Source organism: Gopherus flavomarginatus, chromosome 24 (genome assembly GCF_025201925.1).
Source record: "Gopherus flavomarginatus isolate rGopFla2 chromosome 24, rGopFla2.mat.asm, whole genome shotgun sequence".
In the NCBI taxonomy this organism is placed as follows: domain Eukaryota; kingdom Metazoa; phylum Chordata; order Testudines; family Testudinidae; genus Gopherus; species Gopherus flavomarginatus.
The window spans coordinates 387,845-409,325 of NC_066640.1; the positions used below are offsets into that span (position 1 = coordinate 387,845).

The window sequence follows — 21,481 nt, forward strand, 5'->3', positions numbered from 1 at the left end:
CCGCATCATCTCTGGACTGTTGCACTATGGCATAGTGGGAAGCAAAGGTGTGTATGGATGACCAAGTTACTGCCCTACAGATCTCCTGGATGGGTACATGAGCCAGAAAAGCAACGGACAAAGCTTGAGCCTAAGCAGAATGGGCAGTGAGGTGGTTAGTTGGGACACGAGCCAATTCATAGCATGCACAGATGCATGATATATAATCCAAGAAGAGATTCGCTGCGAGGAGACCGGGAGGCCCTTCATCTGGTCTGCCACAGCTATGAACAGCTTGGACGTCTGTCTAAAAGGTTTTGTTCATTTGATGTAGAAGGCGAGAGCCCTACGAACATCTAGGGAATGTAGCTGTTGCTCTCATCGCGAAGCGTGCGGCTTTGGAAAGAAGACCGGGAGGAAGATGACTTGGTTGACATGGAAGACAGACACCACCTTAGGAAGGAAGGTTGGGTGTGGTCGCAGTTGTACCTTGTCATTATGGAACACCATATACGGTGGGTCCGCTGTGAGGGCCCAAAGTTCCGACACGCGCCTCGCCGATGTAATAGCGATGAGGAAAGCTGTCTTCCAGAAAGGTACAGAAGTGAGCAGGTGGTCTTCGGCTCAAAGGGGGCACCCATGAGCCTGGATAGGACCAGACCGAGGTCCCACGTAGGGGCCCGATGACGAACTTGAGGGCACAAACGCTCCAAACCCTTGAGAAACCTGCTGACCATAGGATTAGAGAAGACTGAGCGCCCGTTCTCACCAGGGTGGAAGGCTGAAATTGCTGCTAGGTGTACCTTGATGGATGAGACCACTAGGCCGTGCTGCTTCAGAGACCAGAGATACTCTAGGATAGTAGGTGGGCCTTGTCTCTGCGTAACTTGAGAAGGACCTTGTGGACCAATGGGAACGCAGGAAAGGCATAGAGCAGGTGGTCTTTCCACGTTATCAGGAAGCCGTCTGACAGGGAGCCCAGGCAGCACCCCTGGAGAGAGCAGAACACCTGGCGCTTCAGATTCTCGAGAGGCGAAGAGATCTATGTGGGGAAACCCCCACTTCCGGAAAACAGAATGGATAACGTCCGGGTGAATCAACCACTCGTGAGTTAGGAAGGACCTGCTGAGGCAATCTGTCAAGGTGTTCTGGACTCCTGGGAGAAACGACGTCATCAGGTCGAATGAGTGGGCTATGCAAAATTCCCAGAGATGTATGGCTTCCTGACAGAGGAGGGAGAACCGCGCTCCACCTTGCTTGTTGATGTAAAACATGGCCGTTGTGTTGTCTGTGAAGATTGTGACACAACAGCCCTGAAGGTGTTTGCGCAATACCTGACACGCCAGGCATACTGCTCTCAGTTCCCTTATGTTGACGTGTAGGGTTATTTCTTGTGCGGACCAAAGACCCTGCGTCCGACGGCCCGCAAGGTGTGCCCCACAGCCCAGAGATGATGCGTCCATGGTCAGGACTAGAGAGGGCTGTGGAGCTTGGAATGGCATTCCCCCGCAAACCAAGCTGGGGTTTAGCCACCAACCCAGAGAGGATAAGACCTCCGTTGGCACCATGAGTATTGTATCCAAACTGTCTCGGCCTGGACAGTACACCGACGAGAGCCAGGTCTGAAGTGGACGGAGGGGTAGTCTGGCATGTCTGGTCACGAAAGTGCACGAGGCCATGTAGCCCAGAAGACCCAAGCACATGCATGCTGTCGAGGTCGGGAAGCTTTGGAGGCCATGAATAATGGTCATCATGGACTGGAAGCGGGTCTGCAGTAAGCACGCCCTGGTGAGATTCAAGTCCAGGATCGTCCCAATGAAGTCTATGCTCTGGGTTGGCTCCAAAGTGGACTTTTCGGTGTTGAGCAGCAGACCACTTTGTCATGAGCTTGTTCAGGCAACTGGAACATGAGACCGCACCTGTAGCTCAGAACAACCCCGAATGAGCCAGTTGTCGAGGTACGGGAACACTTGTATCTGATGTCGGCGGAGCGAGGCCGCTACGACAGTCATACACTTTGTGAAGACCCTTGGTGCTGTGGACAGGCCGAAGGGAAGGATGGTAAATTGGAAATGCTGCTGGTTGACCACAAAGTGAAGGAATTGCCTGTGCGGTGGGTAAATTGCTATGTGGAAGTACGCGTCCTTCATATCGAGGGTGGCGTACCAGTCTCCATGATCCAGGGAAGGCATAATGGTCCCCAGGGATACCATGCGGACCTTCAACTTTACCATGAATTTGTTGAGTCTGCGCAGGTCCAGAATGGGCCGTAGTCTCCCCTTTGCCTTGGGGATTAGGAAGTAATGGGAGTAAAAACCTCTGCCCCTCAAATCCTTTGGGACCTCTTCTATCGCTCCGATGGCCAGGAGCACCTATATCTCCTGTAAGAGGAGTTGCTCGTGAGAGGGGTCCCTGAAGAGGGATGGGGAGGGAGGGTGGCGGGGGAGACAAACTGAAGATGGTATCCAGTTTCCACCATGTGTAGGACCCAGCGAACTGATATTATACAGGACCACGCAGGGAGGAAATACAAGAGGTGGTTGGAGAAAGGCGCGAAAGGATCCTGCAAGGAGACTGGTGCTCTGTCCTCAGGCGCACCTTCAAAAGTTTTGCTTGGGCCCCACTGATGGTTTTGGGGGGCCCTGATTCTGACCTGACTGAGGACCAGATTGTCTCCTCCTATTACCATGGCCACACCTTCTAGCGAAGTCTTGCCACAATCGAGGGTTAGGATAGGTGCGCTGCAGTTGGGGCTGGAAGGGCCTACGTTGAGTCACCAGGGTATGCATGCCCAATGAGCGCACTATGGCCCTGTTGTCCTTCAGACTCTGAAGTCTGGGATCAGTTTTATCTGAGAATAGCCCCTGGCCATCAAAGGGCAGATTTTGAATAGTCTGCTGGCACTCTGGTGGAAGACTAGACACTTGTAGCCATGAAATGAGGCGCACAGCCACGCCCGAGGCTAGAGTCCTAGCCGCCGAGTCCGCTGCATCTAAAGACACCTGCAGGGATGTCCTCGCCACTTTCTTGCCCTCTTCTAGCAAGGCTCCAAATTCCTCCCTGGACTCCTGGGGAACCAATTCCTCAAACTTCCCCATCAAGCTCCAGGTGTTATAACGGCTCAGGAGGGCCTGCTGGTTAGCTATTCTGAGCTGCAGGCCACGAGCTGAATAAATCCTGCACTCGAATAAACCCAGGCACCTAGCGTCCTTGGACTTAGGGGCGGGCGCTTGCTGGCAGTGTCTCTCCCTCTCGTTCACAAACTGTACCATGAGGGAGCAAGGTTGGGGGTGAACATACAAATATTTATAGTCCTTAGAGGGCACCATGTATTTCCTCTCCACCCCTCTGGCCGTGGGAGTGATAGACCCTGGGGATTGCTAGATCGTATTGGCATTAACCTGGATGGTTCGAATGAAAGGTAGAGCTACACATGTAGGGGCATCGGCTGATAAAATGTCCATCACCGGATCTTCAACTTCCAGCATCTCCTCCCACCTGGAGGCTCATGTTCTGTGCCACTCTACGAAGCAATTCCTGATATGCACGAAGATCTATAGATGATGGGCCAGAGGACGACGTGCCTGCTACGGTCTCATCAGGTGAGGGTGAGGACGACAACCCTGGAACTAGCAGATCCTGGGGAAGGTCTGGTTGAGGAAGGTCCAGTTGCCCTACGTCCACCCACGCTAGTGGCATGGGCCTGATCTGATGGCAGGGCAGTCGCCTCCGAGACTACCGAGGGAGGGCAGCTCACAGTGGTCTTGTACATCTGAGGCTCCAAATGGGCAGATCGAGAAGCACCTAAGGGGACACCTTGGGCTTGGTGGTATGCCCAAGGAGTCCAGAAGGACCACTGTGGAGATACCTGGTCAGAATCCTGTCTTTCATCTTGCCTCTGGCTAGCACCATCAGCGTCATGGCCCTGGATGCAGTAGCCACTCCCTGCTTGGGACAACGTTGAATTTGGTCGTGAAGGCCAAGGCGGGGCCAAACGCACATGCAGCATTGCACCATCCCACTCTGTCACTCCGCGCCTGGGAGCTGGAGACCGGTGCCAGGATCTCGGGCAGCACCACGATCTGGATTGGGACCGATGGTCACAACGGTGTCAGGAGGCCGATCTAGATCTCGATGATGACCTACGGCCCACGTGGTGCCGGAATCGGCTGCGAGACAATTGGTGCCAGGACCAGTGCCAAGAGCTGAATCGGTACCGATCATACCGAGAGGGAGACCTATGTGAGGCAGAGCGGCGACACAAGTACCACCGGCGCCAAGATGGGGATCGGTGCCGGGACTGCGAGCGGTGCCAAATCCAGGACCATCAGCGGGATCAGGCCCATGACCTGGACCAGGACCGAGATCGGTGCCGAGTTGTCTCACTCTGTGAGGAAGGTCGCATGAAGGCGGGTTTCCATATGGATGGAACAGTCCACACCGGTGGTGCCAAAGGGCGAGACGGTCCAGGCTCAGTCAGCACAATCAGGTCGCGAGTGGTGGAGAAGGTCTCTGGAGTGGACAGCCTTGCGGCGCTGGACTCAATGGTGCCGGACTTGGAGCCTTCAAGGGGCTTTCTGGCCCAGGTTGTTGCTCCAATGGGGGCACAGGCGGCACCTGCAACTGAACAGGAGCAGCAGGTGGTTTGCGCTGCTTCTTGGGCCACGGAAACAGCAAGAGGTGTCGCGCCTGTACTGGTGCCGGAGTCGTCCGGTGCCGAGAGTCTTTGCTGGTGCCAGGTCGTTCCAGTGCCAGAGGCGCTCTTCGGACCGAGGGCGTCTGGTCTGCGCGCGGTATTGAAGGCACCGGGTTAAGTGCCGCTTCCAGGAGGAGCTGTATTAAACGAAAGTCATGCTCGTTTTTTGTTCAAGGCTTGAAAGCCTTACAAATGTGACACTTATCTGGTTGATGGGATTCCCCCAGGCACTTCAAGCAGGTGTCGTGGGGGTCTCCCACAGGCATCAGCTTGAGACAGGGCGAGCAAGGCTTGAAACTCGGAGACCTGGGCATGGGTCCTGGTACCGGGGAGGAGGGAAGGGGATAAACCCTGTTTCCTCCAAGTACTATCTACACTATGTACAAAACTTACTATTAACTACACTATAACTGATAATAACTATTAACAACTACACTAAACAACTATCTACAGTACAAGTAAAGAGCTAAGGAGGTGGAGATCAGCTATGCCGCACTCCACAGTTCCAACGACTGTCATGGGCAGTAAGAAGGAACTGAGAGGGCACTGGGTAGGCAGGGACATATATCCGGGCACTCCAGGGGGCGCCTCAGCCAACCCACCAAGCGATGCTAGGTAAAAAACTTCCAACAATCATGGTAGATGAAATGACCCTGAAAAAGAACCTGCTTATGCATTTTGGAATCTTATTATGGGCAGTGCTGGAAGCACTGCTTAACGTTGCATGACACTTCCCATTATAAGACCCTTTTTTAAGTTGCCTATAACTTTGCCAAGCTAACTATTTGGGCTGAAATTTCCAGTGCTGGGTGTCTGCCTCATCCTGAATTGTTCTGCAAAATTTCAGGCAAAACGGTTAGCCATTTCCAAGAACAAAGCTAGAGAAAAATACTTTTCCGCTGCTAAATTTCTGATCACCCCCTTTCTTTGGAAAACTTTAGGGCCCCCATGCTTTGGAGCAAGGACTTGAAATTGATAAGCTGCGTGTCAACAATGTACCTTTCGTCACCCTCTATAAAAATTCACCCAAATTTTTCAAAAATCCCAGCTTGCACATGCTCAGTAGAGACTTGTTAGAGCTTAACAGCTAAAAATCACTGAGTCTGTCCTCAATGAGCACGTCTGAGCCTTTCACAGCTCTTAGTACTGAGTTGGCATTTGTGCCTGCAATAGACCCCCTAACCCTAACCATCCTCACAAAATGAGTGAGCATCCTCCAGCACTAGGCTATAGAGGCAAAGCTGGACTTTCCCTGCAATGACTGCTCTGGGCTGGGGCCAGACCAGACAACAGAACACAAAGCAGGGAACCAGTTTCTCCTGTGCTCTCCATGTCTCTCCTGCTGACACCCAGTTAGCATGGAGGAGGAAGATGTGATTTGAATGCAGAGGGGACAACAGATGGACCTAAGGCAGTACAGAGGAGGACTGGGGAACAGACTGGGACAAGGAGCCTGCAGGAATAGAGAGTGGGACTGAATGCTAGCAGGTGGCAGCAACTAGGAATGGCTTGGCAAAGAAACTAGGTCTGGGAGCCACTGAAGAAAATGGACGGGGAAGACCAAAGGGAACCAGTTGGAGAGGTTAGGGAGAACCAGGACTTGCTGGGCAAAGAGACTGGGTCAAGGAGGACCCAGACTGGGTCAGAAGCCTAGGGAGGAGAACTTGTAACCAGCTGGGTCAGACAGAGATCAGGGAGGGAAATGAGACAGTATATCACGTAATCAGAGACTATCAAAATGCAAAGGCAAAAGGAGGACAAACTAAGATTGCACAGACTACGTCAGTTCTGGCATTTCTCATCTTCTGAGTGCTTGACTTTGCAACATTAACCTAAATATTTATTTAAAGGTAATTTAAGGCATCATCATTACTAAAGTTTCTGCTCTAAGTGTGCCAATAGTTAGACTCACTGAATTTCTACAACTCAGGAATCAGTCTTCCATGGCGTAAAGCCAGAAGGGACCATTATGATCATCTAACCTGATTTCCTGCATAACACAGGCCATAGAACCTCACTCTAATTTCTGCATCAAGCCCAAAACTTTTCTTTTAAGAAAGACATCCAGTCTTAAAGACTAAATGATGGAGAACCCACCATGTTCCTAGATAAATCAATTCAATGATATACTTTCAACAACAAATGGTAATTAACATCTTATTTCCAGTGTAAATTTGTCTACTTTCAGCCTCCAACAACTGGACCTTTTTTTCCTGCTAAATTGAAGAGCCCTCTGATGATCAGAAATAGCTTCCTCATGCAGACCATCATCAAGTCACCTCTTAACCTTCTCTTGAATAAATTAAACATTGAGCTTCTTAAGTCTCTCACCAGAAGGTGAGTTTTCCAGACTTTGAGTCATTCTTATAGTTCTTGAAGACTATTCCTAGGATCAGGTTCTCTCTCTCCCCAAAATAGTGCCTGAATCTAATCTAATATTTAGAATACACTTGAGAAGTCAATTTCCTCCTTTTGTCAAATACAGCATGATATGATTGAGGTGGTCAAGGTACTGAGGAATCTCACTTCAATAGCCAGGTAATTGTATATAGTCCATGTACTCTATGGCAGGCTATTAGTCTATAAGGTGCCACAGGATTCTTTGCTGCTTTTACAGATCCAGACTAACACGGCTACCCCTCTGATATATGGCAGGCTGAAACTCAATTCTGTCTCAGTTTCATTTAAATTAGAGAATGAGTGTTTTAAAATTAAGTATGATAAATAAAATCTATGCAGTAGTGTCCTAATGTTGCTTATTTTGATGGCAAAGTCTATTTTACATTCTCCACACATTCAAGTTTTCAGTATCTAAGATTTCTGTACTGACAAGATAGCTGCATTGCAGAAGCTGTAAGGAGACGCTGTAGTGTTTGGCAAGTGGGATAGGGATAGTATAGTTATCAATGTTGACATTTCAATTGCAGTCTTCAGATTTTAGAGCTTTCACTCTAGTGATATGACTAGCAAAATTCACAGCTACTGTCTTAGGCTACCTACAAACTCAGAAGACACCATTTCATTGGTTTACACAGTTACATTCACAAAGGTGAGGGCCAGAAACAAGCCTTTTAATTTAAACCTTAGATACTTGACAGCAATTCTGTAGCAAAGGGTGAATTCCACAGCAAATTCTACACCTACAGAATTGAAGACCACATGGGGACCAGAATAAAGTTCTCAAAGTACTCAGACAGTACATCTGAATGCCTTGTCATCTTTGAAACTGGACAGTGCTTAAAGGCTTCATCTGTTCCATTAGCCTTCAGTTAGCAAAAGTCTGAAAAAAAATGAAACTCCACCCCTTCCTGCTGTGAGGAGCTTTCCTGTCCTACTTCACAGCATCCTGGCTGCTGCATCTCTCCACTACTTTAGCCTCTCCCCCAACCTTCTGCCCAAATGCTTTCTCAAATGGAAGCATTATATTGACAAGTTTATTGACAGTCTCATTGCTGCCCAGAATCTTAATTTTACTTTGTTGCTGGTTAGTAAACAGAAGCAGCTGCAGGGGCAGTGGGCAGTCACATGTTTACAGAGTCAGGTAGACAACACAACATTAATATACATTCATTTAACACCTGGAATGTTATCTTCATAAGAATAAAAGTTCTGTCACCCCTTGTACACAGTAACCTGAAATTCCGCAAAAACTGAAGAGAACTGGGGCTTCCCATTTACCACTGATAAGTGGTTGAGAGGATTTGTTTTAAGACCAAAAAGTTGGACTATGCTTTTTGGGGGCTGTGTCCTATTCTGTGTTTTGCAAAGCACAATGAGCATTTATAGTAGCACATAAACAAACAATACTGAGGACCATGGCCTTCTCTGTTAGCAAGGACCCATCATGGTGACTCAAAAGTCTCTCCATACCAATACATGAAATTAGAGGACAAGGAGATGCAGCAGCCAGTCATATAAAATGGCATCTACACAAAGCACTTCAATTTCTTCCCTGATGAAGAAGAGAACCTTGGATGACTTCATTTTAGTGGTCACTTGTGGTAAATCAAATAAAATGGTATTCATTAATGTTTCCCTACACAGATGCTATTCGTTCTGTATCATCTTTCTGCTCAGTCAATTCACCTGAGTGTCTTTCTCCTGTAAAATGCATGGCCTGAAGAGAGCAGATTCTCTTCAATGCACATAAACACTGTCACTTCTTCATTTGTCCATAGTGTCCTTAAATTCCATATTTGTTTACATACATCATTGTTAAAGGGTCATGGCAAAACAAGCAGAATTTAGGGCTTGTCTACACTGGCACTTTACACTGCGGCAACTTTCTCACTCAGGAGTGTGAAAAAAACACCTCCGAGCGCAGCAAATTTCAGCGCTGTAATGCGCCAGTGTAAACAGTGCAACAGCGCTGGGCAGGGTCGGCGCAACCCATTAGGCGACCTAGGCGGCCGCCTACAGCACTAACATTTGGGGGGCGGTGACTGCATCTTCAGTCACCCCGGTCATCGGCGGTATTTTGGGGGCAGGGCCTTCCGCTGCCTCTGTCGGGGGCGCCATTTTGGGGGCAGGGCCTTCCGCCACCTAGGGCGCCAAAAAAGCTGGCAGCCTCTTGGGGCTGGGAGCTACACTCCTCGTGAAGGCAGGTTTTTCAGTGCGCTGGGAGAGAGCTCTCCCAGTGCTCTGCTTGACTACACAAGCCATGTTAAAGCGCTGCCACAGCAGTGCTTTAGTGTTGCCAGTGTAGATTAGCCCTTAGATACATTCTCCTAACAGGAGTTGAGCTTATATAGCTAGTTACCATGCCACATGCCTTGCAGCCTCAGGTGCAGAGGGTGGGAAGGAGAGACCTGAGCACACTGTCTTCCAGCTAAATTCAGCTAGCAGATTATCCCTTGGGCACCGTTGCAAGCTGGTGCAGATTAGAGCAGCCTCTGGTGCACGCTAACCTGGGCCAGATGACTAGCAGAAAATCAAGGAACTATAACCAGCTCTCAAAGCCCTCCATCCCCATGATACCAAGGGTAAACTTGACAAACAGGGAACCTAGCCCATGTCTGTCTGTCTCTACAGGTAACAGTAGTGCTAGGTGTACTGCCAGATCAACATTACTTACAATTCCTCCAGATCTACAATTAGCCTTACTTCACCAGCCTTCCTGGGGACATGAATGATGAATTATGTTCTGAAAGCCTATGATGGAACCAGGAATTTAGTGATATCAGCACTCAGAAGATGCACAGAAAAAAGCTAGGAGCTCTGTAGTATATTTTGAGGTAAGAGATTAACTGTATCTTGTTCTAGTAATCAAGAGGAATCCTGAGAGTACCTGATTGACTTCTGGAAGTAGGTTCTATTATTGGCCATTGCTGAATGTCATTCTCCCCCACAGAAGTGAGTAAATAGCTTCCATCCTCCTGAGGGTTCTTTGAAAGCTCTGATGATAGTCACAAAGGACAATTAGCCATCAGAGTCCGCTTGGAAACCCAGCTCCTGTATGATCTCTCTTCCAGATGCTGGCTCCATAGACTGTTCTTGCATGTCTAGAATCTATTCAAACTCTGGTTAACTAGCCTGACAATAGGACTACTTAGATTTCATAAAGAACTTGAATTCTAAGAAAGCATTATTATCTGTCAATCTCTATTTTCTTTTCTCTAGGCTTCACTTTTTTGAAGGGCTGTCCAAAGAATCTTTTCCTGGCCAATTTAGAGGAAACTAGCAACTATTTCATTTGGGTATCAGCTTTCAATTGTCTCAGCCAATAATATTTAGCGACTGTATTTGAACATACAGCCCTCTGCATTTTCACAGATGCATCTCATAAAAAGGCTTTACAGAGACTCTCTCTTATTAAGGACTTTCAAGTTTTGTCCAGATTGGTCCTTTGTCTCCAAGCACTATACTGAAACAGCTTTGACAGAACACATAGTAACACCAGTCTGTCCATTTGATCTTTCTGAAAATAGTATCTCCTTCTCTGCAAGGATCACAGTCTTCAGCCAACAAAGTCACAACTTTACCTACCTTTGGGAACTGAATTTAAAAAGTTTTTTTCCAAATCTACAGTTTCACTTTTCTGCCTGCATTAGGAAATTCTTTTTCAGCTTCTAAATTACATCCTCTAAAATGAAGGAATGACATGCTCCTGTTTGAATCCAGGGGAACAAGAGCTCTTTAGCTCTTCTTCCTTTGCTGTATTGGAAAATTATGACCTAGAGTCAGAAAAATCCTCTTCTTCTTTCAAAGATGAACTGGACAATAGCTACTTCCATTGCTTTTTAGATTATTGTGAACTCCCTCCCTACCACCACCACCACCACCCCACCTCCCCTTCTGGCTTGTGAGAATTCTTGCTCCTGGAATCACTGCATCTCTTTCTACTCTTTGAAGAAAATTTTGATGAAGGACAGGTCTCTTAAAACTCTCCCTGTTAAAAGGGTCCCATTATAGAAGAACGTCTATTTCTACCAACTGAACTACTGGCTCTGGAAGTAGTAATACAGGAGCTGGGAAAACTATTAACAATGAGACTTATTACCTCAAGTTAACAGCAATCACTTAACCCCGTTAGGGAAATGGACAGAATTTTAAAAAAATTAAATCCCCTCAGCAGCAGAAGTACTTGGTAGGTTCGCACTTACCCCTGCCAGTTCTTGTTGAATAGGAGCAAGCTGGGCTTCAGAAGCAGGAATCAGAGTACTGACTGAGGCAACAGCGGGAGCAGGAAGCTCAAAGTCGCGCTCACCAGCTGATTCTGTGTGACCCATACCACCGTGGGGGCACTCAGCCTCTCCCTGTGGGTCCTCGCCTGAATCCGACAACCCTTTTTGCTCTGCAGGGGACTGGGAGCAAAAAAGACAACGTCCCTTCAATGCAAGGCTGCAACATGATGGAGTAGTTGTCCAAGTGACAGGATTTACTAATCCTTTTTTACCTTCAAAATTTTTGTGATCTGGCAGAAGACGTTGCTCCAGTGAAAGATAGCATAAAACAGGTAAGAACCTGTAACTGAATTAGTCCTCCATCAAATAAGCATCAGATGGAGCACAAACTTTAAAAAGGCAGCCAAAGCTATTAGTGCCCCCTAACCAAAACTGCTTTTCTGCCTGCCCCAACATCCCCAACCATAGGGTTATTGGGGTTTAGTTTCTCCCTTTGTTGAGCCTTGATTGACAGCTTCTACCTGCCCAGTGGGAATAACTCAGAGAAACAATTAGCAAACAGACAATTGCTGGAAATAATGGATTATTCCACTGTTACAGGCCATGCAGTTTAAGAGTAGTATTTGTTGGTTTTTAAATGTAATATATTAATATTCACAAAACTTGTGTGTTCATGTATCAATGCATTCTCTGAAAAACACAGTGGCAGATAGTCTCTCCTTTGTGTATATTTTTGAATTTACATTAAATTACGTTACATCATTACTAGAGGGAAAAGGATCTTATAGTAAGGAAATCTGGGTTCATTTCCCACCTCTGTCACTGATTCCCTGAATGACCTTGGTCAAATCACTTAATTTTCCTGTGTCACAGCTCTCCATCTACAGAGCAACAAAATTTCCCAAACAAAGCAAAGATTTGAGATTTTTTAGGTTAGATATATCCACGGCTGGATCTCTCTTACAAAGCAGTCAACAGAAGAGAAGAGGTTGATAAACTCTTGTTCTAGACCAAGTGTATCTAATAAGAAACTACCACCATTACTATGTTATATTTAAACAACACCTTACATCCTTTAGAATTCAAAGCCCTTCACAAACATCAGATGATACATAAATATATGATCATTTCATCCACCACTGAAATACAGTCACCTTCCAAGTGAAACACAAAAAATGTTTGATAGCACAGAGGAACATTACATTAAGTCAAGAATGCTATGACAATTGAAACAATAGGGTTATTGAAGGCAAGCACAATGTAAATACACAAATTACATCTCTACTTTTGTGAAAAGTGAATTGGATTGTTAACGATCCGTAAGAGGAGAAAACTTTGATTTTACATCTCATCTGAAAGATAAGGTTTTGCTCAGGAATGGTCAGGATACTGGGGTGTTTAAGTTTTCAAAATCAAAGCTTTATTTTAAATACACAAAGACTGCCAAACCCAAACACCAATTTGAAATAGTCAAGGAAATTAGGAAGAAAGAAGTGCAGAAGCACTTTATTCACACCCAAAAATGTCAGGAATTACAGCATTTTGCCGCCCTTACCTATCCCCTCCCCACCCACACCCACACCCTCAGGGTTTGAAAAGGCCATTATGTTTAGCCCTTACAGTTCTAAAATAAACATTCCAAATGTAAACAACAAGTGGAAAATAAAGGAAGCTAATAGTAATGCCTCAGCTCCTCTCTCCTACTGTTCCTAGCAGTGGTCCCCAACGCGGTGCTCGTGGGCGCCATCGCACCCGCCTGGGCATTTATGTGCGCCGGCCTAGTGCCCAGCCAGGGAGAGAAGCCACAGAACCACGCCTGCCGGGGACAGAGAACTCGGGGGCTGCAGGCACTGGTGTTCTCGGTCTCTGGCAGGCACGGGGCTATGGCTTCTCTCCGGCTTCTCCAGAGCTGCAGGCTGCGGGCGCCGGTGTTCTCGGTCTCCAGCAGGCACGGAGCCCACCTAGTGCCCAGCAGGGGAGAGACGCCGGGGCTCCACACCTGCTGGGGACAGAGTATTCCAGGGCTGCAGGCTGCGGGCATCAGTGTTCTCTGTCCTCCTGGCTTCTCTCTGCACTGCCCACAACTGGCGCCAAAACAAAAACAAAAAAACAAATAAAAAGAAAAGTTCCGACTCTGCAGAACGGACAGAAAGCCGCCTCGTAGCATGTACTGCCCCAGGCACGTGCTTGCTCCACTGGTGCCTAGAGCCGGCCTTGTACGTGAGTAATTGTTGGCTCCCGCCACACTCTTCTGAAAACATGAATGTGCTACTGGCCACAAAAAGGTTGGGGACCACTGCTCTATACCCTATCTCTGAGTGACCTCATCCACACTGAATCATAGAAGGTTAGGGTTGGAAGAGATCTCAGGAGGTCATCTAGTCCAACCCCCTGCTCAAAGCACGACCAACCCCAACTAAATCATCCCAGTCAGAGCTTTATCAAGCCGGGCCTCAAAAACCTCTAAGGATGGAGGTTCCACCACCTCCCTAAGTAACCCATTCCAGTGCTTCACCACACTCCTAGTGAAACAGTGTTTCGTAATTGCCAACCTAGACCTCCCCCACTGCAACTTGAGACCATTACTCCTTGTTCTGTCATCTGCCACCACTGAGAACAGCCGAGCTCCATCCTCTTTGGAACCTTCCTTCAGGTACTTGAAGGCTGCTTATCAAATACCCCCTCACTCTTCTCTTCTGCAGCCAAAATAAGTCCAGTTCCCTCAGCCTCTCCTCATAAGTCACGTGCCCCAGACCCAATACTTTTTGTTGCCCTCCGCTGGACTCTCTCCAATTTGTCCACATCCTTTCTGTAGTGGGGGGGGTCCAAAACTGGACACAATACTCCAGTCCAATGCCAAATAGAGGGGAATAATCACTTGCCTCAATCTGCTGGCAATGCTCCTACTAATGCAGCTCAATATGCCGTTAGCCTTCTTGGCAACAAGGGCACAGTGTTGACTCATATCCAGCTTCTCATCCACTGTAATCCTCAGGTCCTTTTCTGCAGAACTGCTGCTTAGCCAGTAGGTCCCCAGGCAGTCTGTAGTTCCTTGGGTTCTCCTTCTTCCCTTTTTTAAAGATGGTCACTATATTTGCCTTTTTCCAACTGTCCTCTGCCAATCACCACACATTTTCTAAGATAATGGCCAATGGCTCTGTAATCACATCAGCCAACTCCCTCAGCTGCATTAGATCTGGACCCAGGGACTTGTACATGTCCAGCTTTTCTAAATAGTCCTAACCTGTTCTTCCATCACTGAGTGTGTCATGGTATAACCCCCACTCCGAACCTTAGCGTCCAAAAGATGGGGTACCAGCATGAATCCCCCTAAGCTTAATTACCAGCTTAGATCTTGCAGTGCTGCCACCAACCACGACTTGCAGTGCCTGGTAAACTCTGGTCCCTCCAAAACCCCAAGACTCAGACCCCCTGGATCTTACACAAGGAAAGTAAACCCTTTCCCCCACCGTTGCCTCTCCCAGGCTTTTGCTCCCTGGGTTACCCTGGAAGATCACTGTGATTCAAACTCCTTGAATTTTAAAACAGAGAGGAATGAACCTTTCCCCCTCCTCTTTTCCCCTCCCCAAGAGGTAATACAGATTCAAGCTCCGTGAATCTAAAATAGAGGGATTCCACCTTCCCCCCCCTCCCTTCTCTCTCCATGTCTCCCACCAATTCCCTGGTGAGTACAGACTCAATTCCCTTGAGCCTCAACAAGGGGAAAAATCAATCAGGTCTTAAACAGAAAACTTTTAATAAAAGAAAGAAAAAAAGTAAAAGTTGTCACTGTAATTTAGATGGTAAATGTTACAGGGTCTTTCCGCTTATAGACACTAGAGAGGAGCCTTCCCCCCAGCACAAATATACATTAAAATCATTCCAGCAAAATACACATTTGCAAATAAAGAAAAAAATCAAAAAGACTAAACCGCCTTTGTACTTATACTCACTATTTGAATAGAAAATTAGAGCGCCTGTAGGTACGTCTGGTTACTCTCAGAACCCAGAGAGAACAACAGACAAACAACACAAAACAAAGACTTCCCTCCACCGAGATTTGAAAGTATCTCCTCTTCTGATTGGTCCTCTGGTCAGGTGGTCCAGGTTCACTGCTTGTAACCCTTTACAGGTAAAAGAGACATTAACCCTTAACTATCTGTTTATGACAGAGGGCTGCTCACCACCTCCCCATTCTGTGTTGCCAAGTGCAGAAGTGTGGTAGCTGACCTTGACTGTGAAGACTGAGCCAAAAAAGAGCATTGAGTACTTAAACTTTTTCCAGATCATCTGTCACTAGGTTGCCTCCCCCATTCAGTAAGGGTCCCACACTTTCCCTGACCTTTCTCTTGTTGCTAACATACCTGTAAACCCTTCACATCCCTTGCTATCTGCAACTCCAGTTGTGTTTTGGCCTTCCTGATTACTCCCCTGAATGCTCAAGCAATATTTTTATACTCCTCCCTAGTCATCTGTCCAAGTTTCCACTTGTTGAAGCTTCCTTTTTGTGTTTAAGATCATGGAAGATTTCACTGTTAAGCCAAGCTGGTTGTCTGCCATATTTGCTATTCTTTCTGCACATCGGGATGGTTTGTTCCTGTGCCCTCAATAAGGCTTCTTTAAAATACAGCCAGCTTTCCTGGACTCCTTTCTCCCCCATATTAGCCTCCCAGGGGATTCTGCCCATGAGTTCTCTAAGGGAGTCAAAGTGTGCTTTTCTGAAGTCCAGAGTCCGTATTTTGCTAGTCTTCTTTCTTCCTTTTGTGAGGATCCTGAACTCAACCATCTCATGGACACTGCAGCCCAGGTTGTCACCCACTTCTATTTCCCCTACCAATTCTTCCCTGTTTGTAAGCAGCAGGTCAAGAGAAGAACGGCCCCTGGTTGGTTCCTCCAGTAGCTGCACTAGAAATTTGTTCCCAACACTCTCCAAAAACTTCCTGGATTGTCTGTGCACTGCTGTATTGCTCTCCCAGCAGATGTCATTGTGACTGAAGTCCCCATTAGAACCAGGGTCTGTGTTCTGGAAACTTCAGTGAATTGTCTGAAGAAAGCCTCCTCTACCTCAAACGCCTGGTCTGGAAGTCTATAGCATATGCCCACCATGTCATCACCCCTGTTGCTCCCGCTTCTAAACTGAACCCAAAGACTCTCAACCAGCTTTTCTCCAGTTTCATACTGGAGCTCTGAGCAGTCATACTGCTCTCTTATATACAGTGCAACTCCTCCATCTTTCCTCCCTTGCCTGTCATTCCTGAACAGTTTATACCCATCCATGACAGTGCTACCCCACCAAGTCTGTTATCCCAATCACATCATAGTTCTTTGACTGGCCACATACCATGGCACTGACTGATATCTGTATGCAAATCTCCCTCCATCCAAAGTAAATCTCCTTATGGTGCCTAGCCCTCACCTGAAACTTAAAATGGTCTGACTTTTCCCTCAAACCCCTCCCCCCCACACACCTTTATCAGTCATGGTGGACATCACCACCATCTTACTTGTAGGCCATAGTTTTGGCTTCATCTTTGATTTGAACCTCTCCAGTGATCCCCACATCCAGGCCATGTTTACATCTTAATGTTTCTTCCTGAAGATCCCCAAGACCTGAACTTTCTTCTATGCCCCCTTCACTACTGCAATCTCAACTTCTTAGATCTATTTGAAGTGCTGCTACTACGATCATCTTCCTGGCTCTTAGTCTCCACCTATATCAACGTCCACTCTTGACATCTCTCCAAGGGCTTCACCACTTCAACTGCATCAAGTACAAAATTTCTCATCCTTACTTTCAAACTCCTCCACAAATTTCCTCTCATCAGGCTGAACCCCACCTTTTCTGTTCTAATGATGATGTCAACTTCCATCACCTATTTCTTCAACAAGCACTTTCATGCTTTTTTCTCAGGCACCCTTAGGAAAAGCTCCCAATCAAAATCTGTGAAGCCATCACCTTTCCTCCTTCAAATTCCTCTTCAAAACTCACCTCGGAGGGAATGCATACATAAAATTACTACCTGATAAAGGATAGGCAGGTGACAAGTTGTGATCACTGCTACTAACTGGCTAACAACTGCATACATCTATTATAACCTTGTCTCCCCTGCATACCCCAAAGACCATCTGTCTCAACTACTTGTTTTTTCTTGTTTTTCAGACTAAGCTCTTTGAGGCACAGATGCTCATTTACTACATCTGTTCAGTTCCTAGTATAACTTGGCCTTACTAGATTGTGGCCTTTAGGGACTACCACAACATAAAAGGTAACATCAGTAGATTCACAGTAACAGAAATGCAGACAATTAATAAAAGGGAAGATTGAAGATATCAGTGAAAAATCCCTGGTCAGTAGTATCATTAATAAAAAAAAGGAGAGTTACCTGTTTCCGTAACTGATGTTCTTCGATATGTGTTGCTCAGCTGTATTCCACAGTAGGTGTGCGTGCTCACCACGGGCACTGGTGCCGGAAGTTTTTCCCTTAGCAGTACCTGTAGTGGGGGAGCCCCGCTACAATCCCTGGAATGGGGCCTCTATATCCCACTATAAGGGAAGCTGTGCGCTCCCCCCATCCTCAGTTCCTTCTTGCCAGACAACTCCAACAGACAGGAAGGAGGGCGGGATGTGGAATACACCTAAGCAACACATCTCGAAGAACGCCCGTTACGGAAACAAGTAACTGTCCTTTATTCTTTGAGTGGTTGCTCATGTGTATTCCACAGTAGGTGATTCCAAGCTATACCTGATGGAGGCGGGTAGGAGTTTAAGAGTTACCGGGGCAGACCACTGCCTACCAAACCCAGCATAATCCTGCGTTTAGGAGATGATCACACAGTGCGGTGAGATAGTATGAACAGAGAACCATGTAGCATCCCTGCAGATGTCCTGAATAGGGACATGAGTCACGTAGGCAGCGGACAAGGCCTGAGCTCTCGTCGAGTGGGCCTTCATTATAGGAGGCGGGGGAACCCCTGCCAGGTCGTAACCAGTGCATATGCACGAGGTGATCCAGGGGGAGATCTGCTGGGTGGATACCGGTCGCCTCTTCATGCTTGGCAGAAGCAATGAAAAGCTGGGGGGGATTTACGGAATGGCCTGGTTCAGTCTAAGTAAAAGGCCAGCGCTCTAGGCACATCTAGCATGTGCGGGCAACATTCCTCATTAGAGGCATGGGACTTAGGCCAGAGGACTGGGAGGAAGATGTCCTGATCCATGTGAAAAGCCAAGACTATCTTCGGCAAAAAAGCTGGGTGCAGGCGGAGCTGGACCTCATCTCTATGGAAGACTGTATACGGGGGCTCGGAGGTCAGGGCCCTAAGCTCCGAGACCCGGTGGGCTGAGGTGATAGCTACCAGAAACGCCACCTCATACGATAACTGGGACCAAGAACACGTGGCCAAGGGCTCAAATGGAGGCCCTGAGAGGCGGGAGAGCACCAAGTTCAGGTCCCAGAGTGGGACCGGGGGTCTAGCGTAAGGGAATGCCCGATCCAGCCCCTTGAGAAACCGGGAGGTCATGTGATGTGAGAACACCGAGTGGACGCCAGGTGCACCCTGACCGAGGAGGGAGCCAGCCCTTGGGTCCTAAGGGACAGGAGGTAATCGAGGATAAGCTGGATAGACGGGAGGAGGGAGAAGAACCTCTCTCCCTTGCCCACGTGGCGAATTGATACCATTTGGCCAGGTAGGTTCAACGTGTGGATGGTTTCCTGCTCTCGAGCAGGACTTGCCTAACATCCTCCGAACACCTTCCCTCATCCTAATTCAGCCACGGAGCAGCCACGCTGTCAAGTGGAGAGCGGCCAGGTTGGAGTGGAGGAGACAGCCTCCTTCCTGGGAGAGGAGGTCTGGTTGGAGAGGCAGCCTGTATGGGGGGGGACGGAGGGGGGAGTCACTAAAATCTGCAGGAGGGTCCCAAACAAATGCTGACAGGCCCAATCCGGAGCTTTGAGGATAATCCGAGCCCCGTCTGCCTTCACCTTTTGTAGGACCCTGCCTATCAGGGGGAAGGGCGGGAAGGTGTAGAACAGGTGGCCCAACCATGGGATTAGGAACGCGTCCAATATCGCCCCTTTGCCCTCTCCCACCCTGGAGCAGAATCGTGGGCATAGGCAATTCTGGGTGGTGGTGAATAGATCTACCCAGGGAGTGCCCCACTGTAGGAAAAGCTGCCTGGCCACCTCCCTTTTCAGAGACCATTCGTGTTGTTGAGAGAAAGTCCTGCTTAGGTAATCTGCAAGTGTATTGCGTCTGCCTAGGTGAAAAGCCCTGAGATGGATGTTGTGGGCTATACAAAATTCCCACTCGAGCTGGGCTTCCTGGCACAAGGCCACAGAACGTGTGTCCCCTTGTCTGTTGATATAATATATCGCAGTCATATTGTCCATGAGGACCCTGACCACCTGCCCTGCTAGGTGCTGGCTGAAGGCTACATATGCCAGGCATACCACCCTGAGCTCCCTCACATTTACGTGCAAGCACACTTCCGAGGGCGACCATGCGCCCTGCGTCTTGAAGCTTCCCAAGTGGGCTCCCCATCCCAGGTCTGAGGTATCCAACACCAAATCTAGAGAGGGAGGGAGTTTTCGGAAGGGGATTCCCTGAAGCATGTTGCTCGGGAGGGACCACCATTGTGGGTCGGCTACTACATTTGGTGGCAACGTGACGACCTTGTCCAGGGCGTCCCTGGCCTGGGAATAGTGAGAGGCCAGCCACAGTTGGAGGGGCCTCATTCTGAGCCTGGCATGCCACACCACGGAGGTGCACGCTGCCATATGGCCTAACATTTGAAGGCACACCTGTGCCGTTGTCATCAGAAAAGCCGTGACTGATGTGATGAGACCTTTGAGCATCTCGAACCTGTCCCGGGGGAGGATAGCCGTGGCTACCAGGGAGTCTAAAGCACCCCTATAAAGTGTATGCGCTGAACCGGGACTAACGTGGACTTTTCCTTGTTCACCACTAGGCCTAGAGTCACGCATGTATGTAGCAGGAACTCCATCTGTACTGGGACCAAGACTTGCCCTTGAGCAGCCAGTCGTCTAGTTAGGGAAAGATCTGCAGCCCGTTCCTCCTGAGGTGGACTGCCACCACCGCCGTGCATTTGGTAAAAACCCTGGAGTACGTGGAAAGACCAAAGGGGAGGACCATCAACTGGTAATGGTCTGTCCCCACCAGGAAGCGGAGGAAACGCCTGTGACCCTCGAAGATGTGGATATGGAAATACGCATCCTGAAGGTTCAGGGATGCGAACCAATGCTCAGGGTCCAGGGACAGGATAATAGAGACCAGGGACACCATACAGAATTTGCATCAAACCAGAAACTCGTTGAGATTCCGGAGTTCGAGGATGGGCCTGAGCCTGCCTTTCGCCTTCGGGACCAGGAAATACCAGGAGAAAAAACCTTTGCCCTGGAATTCCCGAGGTATCCTCTCCACCGCGCCTAGGTCAAGGAGGTGAGTCACCTCCTGATTTAGGAGGAGGGCGTGTTCTGGGTCCCCAGGAACACCCCGTGGAGGATGATGTGGTGGGGGCACATCGAACTGCAGCCTGTACCCCTCGGAGATGGTACTGAGGACCCACCAGTCCAACGTTATATGGGACCAATGCACTCTTAAGGCTGATAAACGGTTGCCAAAAACCAACTTTATTGACAGGGGGGTTTCCCTGGTTTGCTGGCCCCCCGCAAAGAGTCAAAAATGCCTTTTCCCTTGCCTCTTGCCCTTGGAAGGATCAGGGCGAGGGGCCGAACCGGACTGGCGCTGTGACCTGCGCTTCTGGTCTCTAGGCCTTTTTGGCGGAGGCTCGTATCTGCCCCTTACAGGGGGAGCCAAAGGCTGCAGCCTGGGTTTTTCTGTGGCTGGTGGGATATACAGGCCCGAGAGTCTGCAGGGTAGTGCGGGAGTCTTTCATCTCGTGCAGACGAGTATCTGTTTGTTCTGCGAACAATGCCTTGTCGTCAAATGGCAGGTTCTGCATCAGGGACTTGGATTCCATGGACAGCCCCGACAGCGAGAGCCACGATGCCCGACACATGGAGACAGCCGAGGTCATGGAACGTGCCACTGTGTCAGCCACACCCGAGGCCACCTGTAGTGCTACCTTAGCCACTGCCGCACCCTCATTGACGAGAGCCCTGAATTCCTTCCTGTCCCTCTCTGAGAGGGAGAGCTTGAATTTAGG

General features: G+C 48.4%; 2 protein-coding genes across 5 annotated transcripts in view; one reads left to right on the top strand and one right to left on the bottom strand.

Annotated features, from left to right (window-relative positions):
- RANBP3 (RAN binding protein 3) overlaps window positions 1–21,481 on the bottom strand; it is a 232,275-nt gene that overhangs the window by 159,875 nt on the left and 50,919 nt on the right. For 3 of the 4 annotated variants that reach the window (XM_050933753.1, XM_050933752.1, XM_050933754.1), the window contains one exon: window positions 11,278–11,478. The exons of the other annotated variant lie outside the window; for it this stretch is intronic. In XM_050933753.1, coding sequence (XP_050789710.1) covers window positions 11,278–11,478 — 201 coding nt within the window. The remainder of the gene's footprint in view (window positions 1–11,277; window positions 11,479–21,481) is intronic. 4 annotated transcript variants of the gene reach the window in all.
- The window catches only part of LOC127040023 (excitatory amino acid transporter 1-like), a 257,902-nt gene that overhangs the window by 6,233 nt on the left and 230,188 nt on the right, over window positions 1–21,481 (top strand). The gene's annotated exons all lie outside the window — the stretch shown is intronic.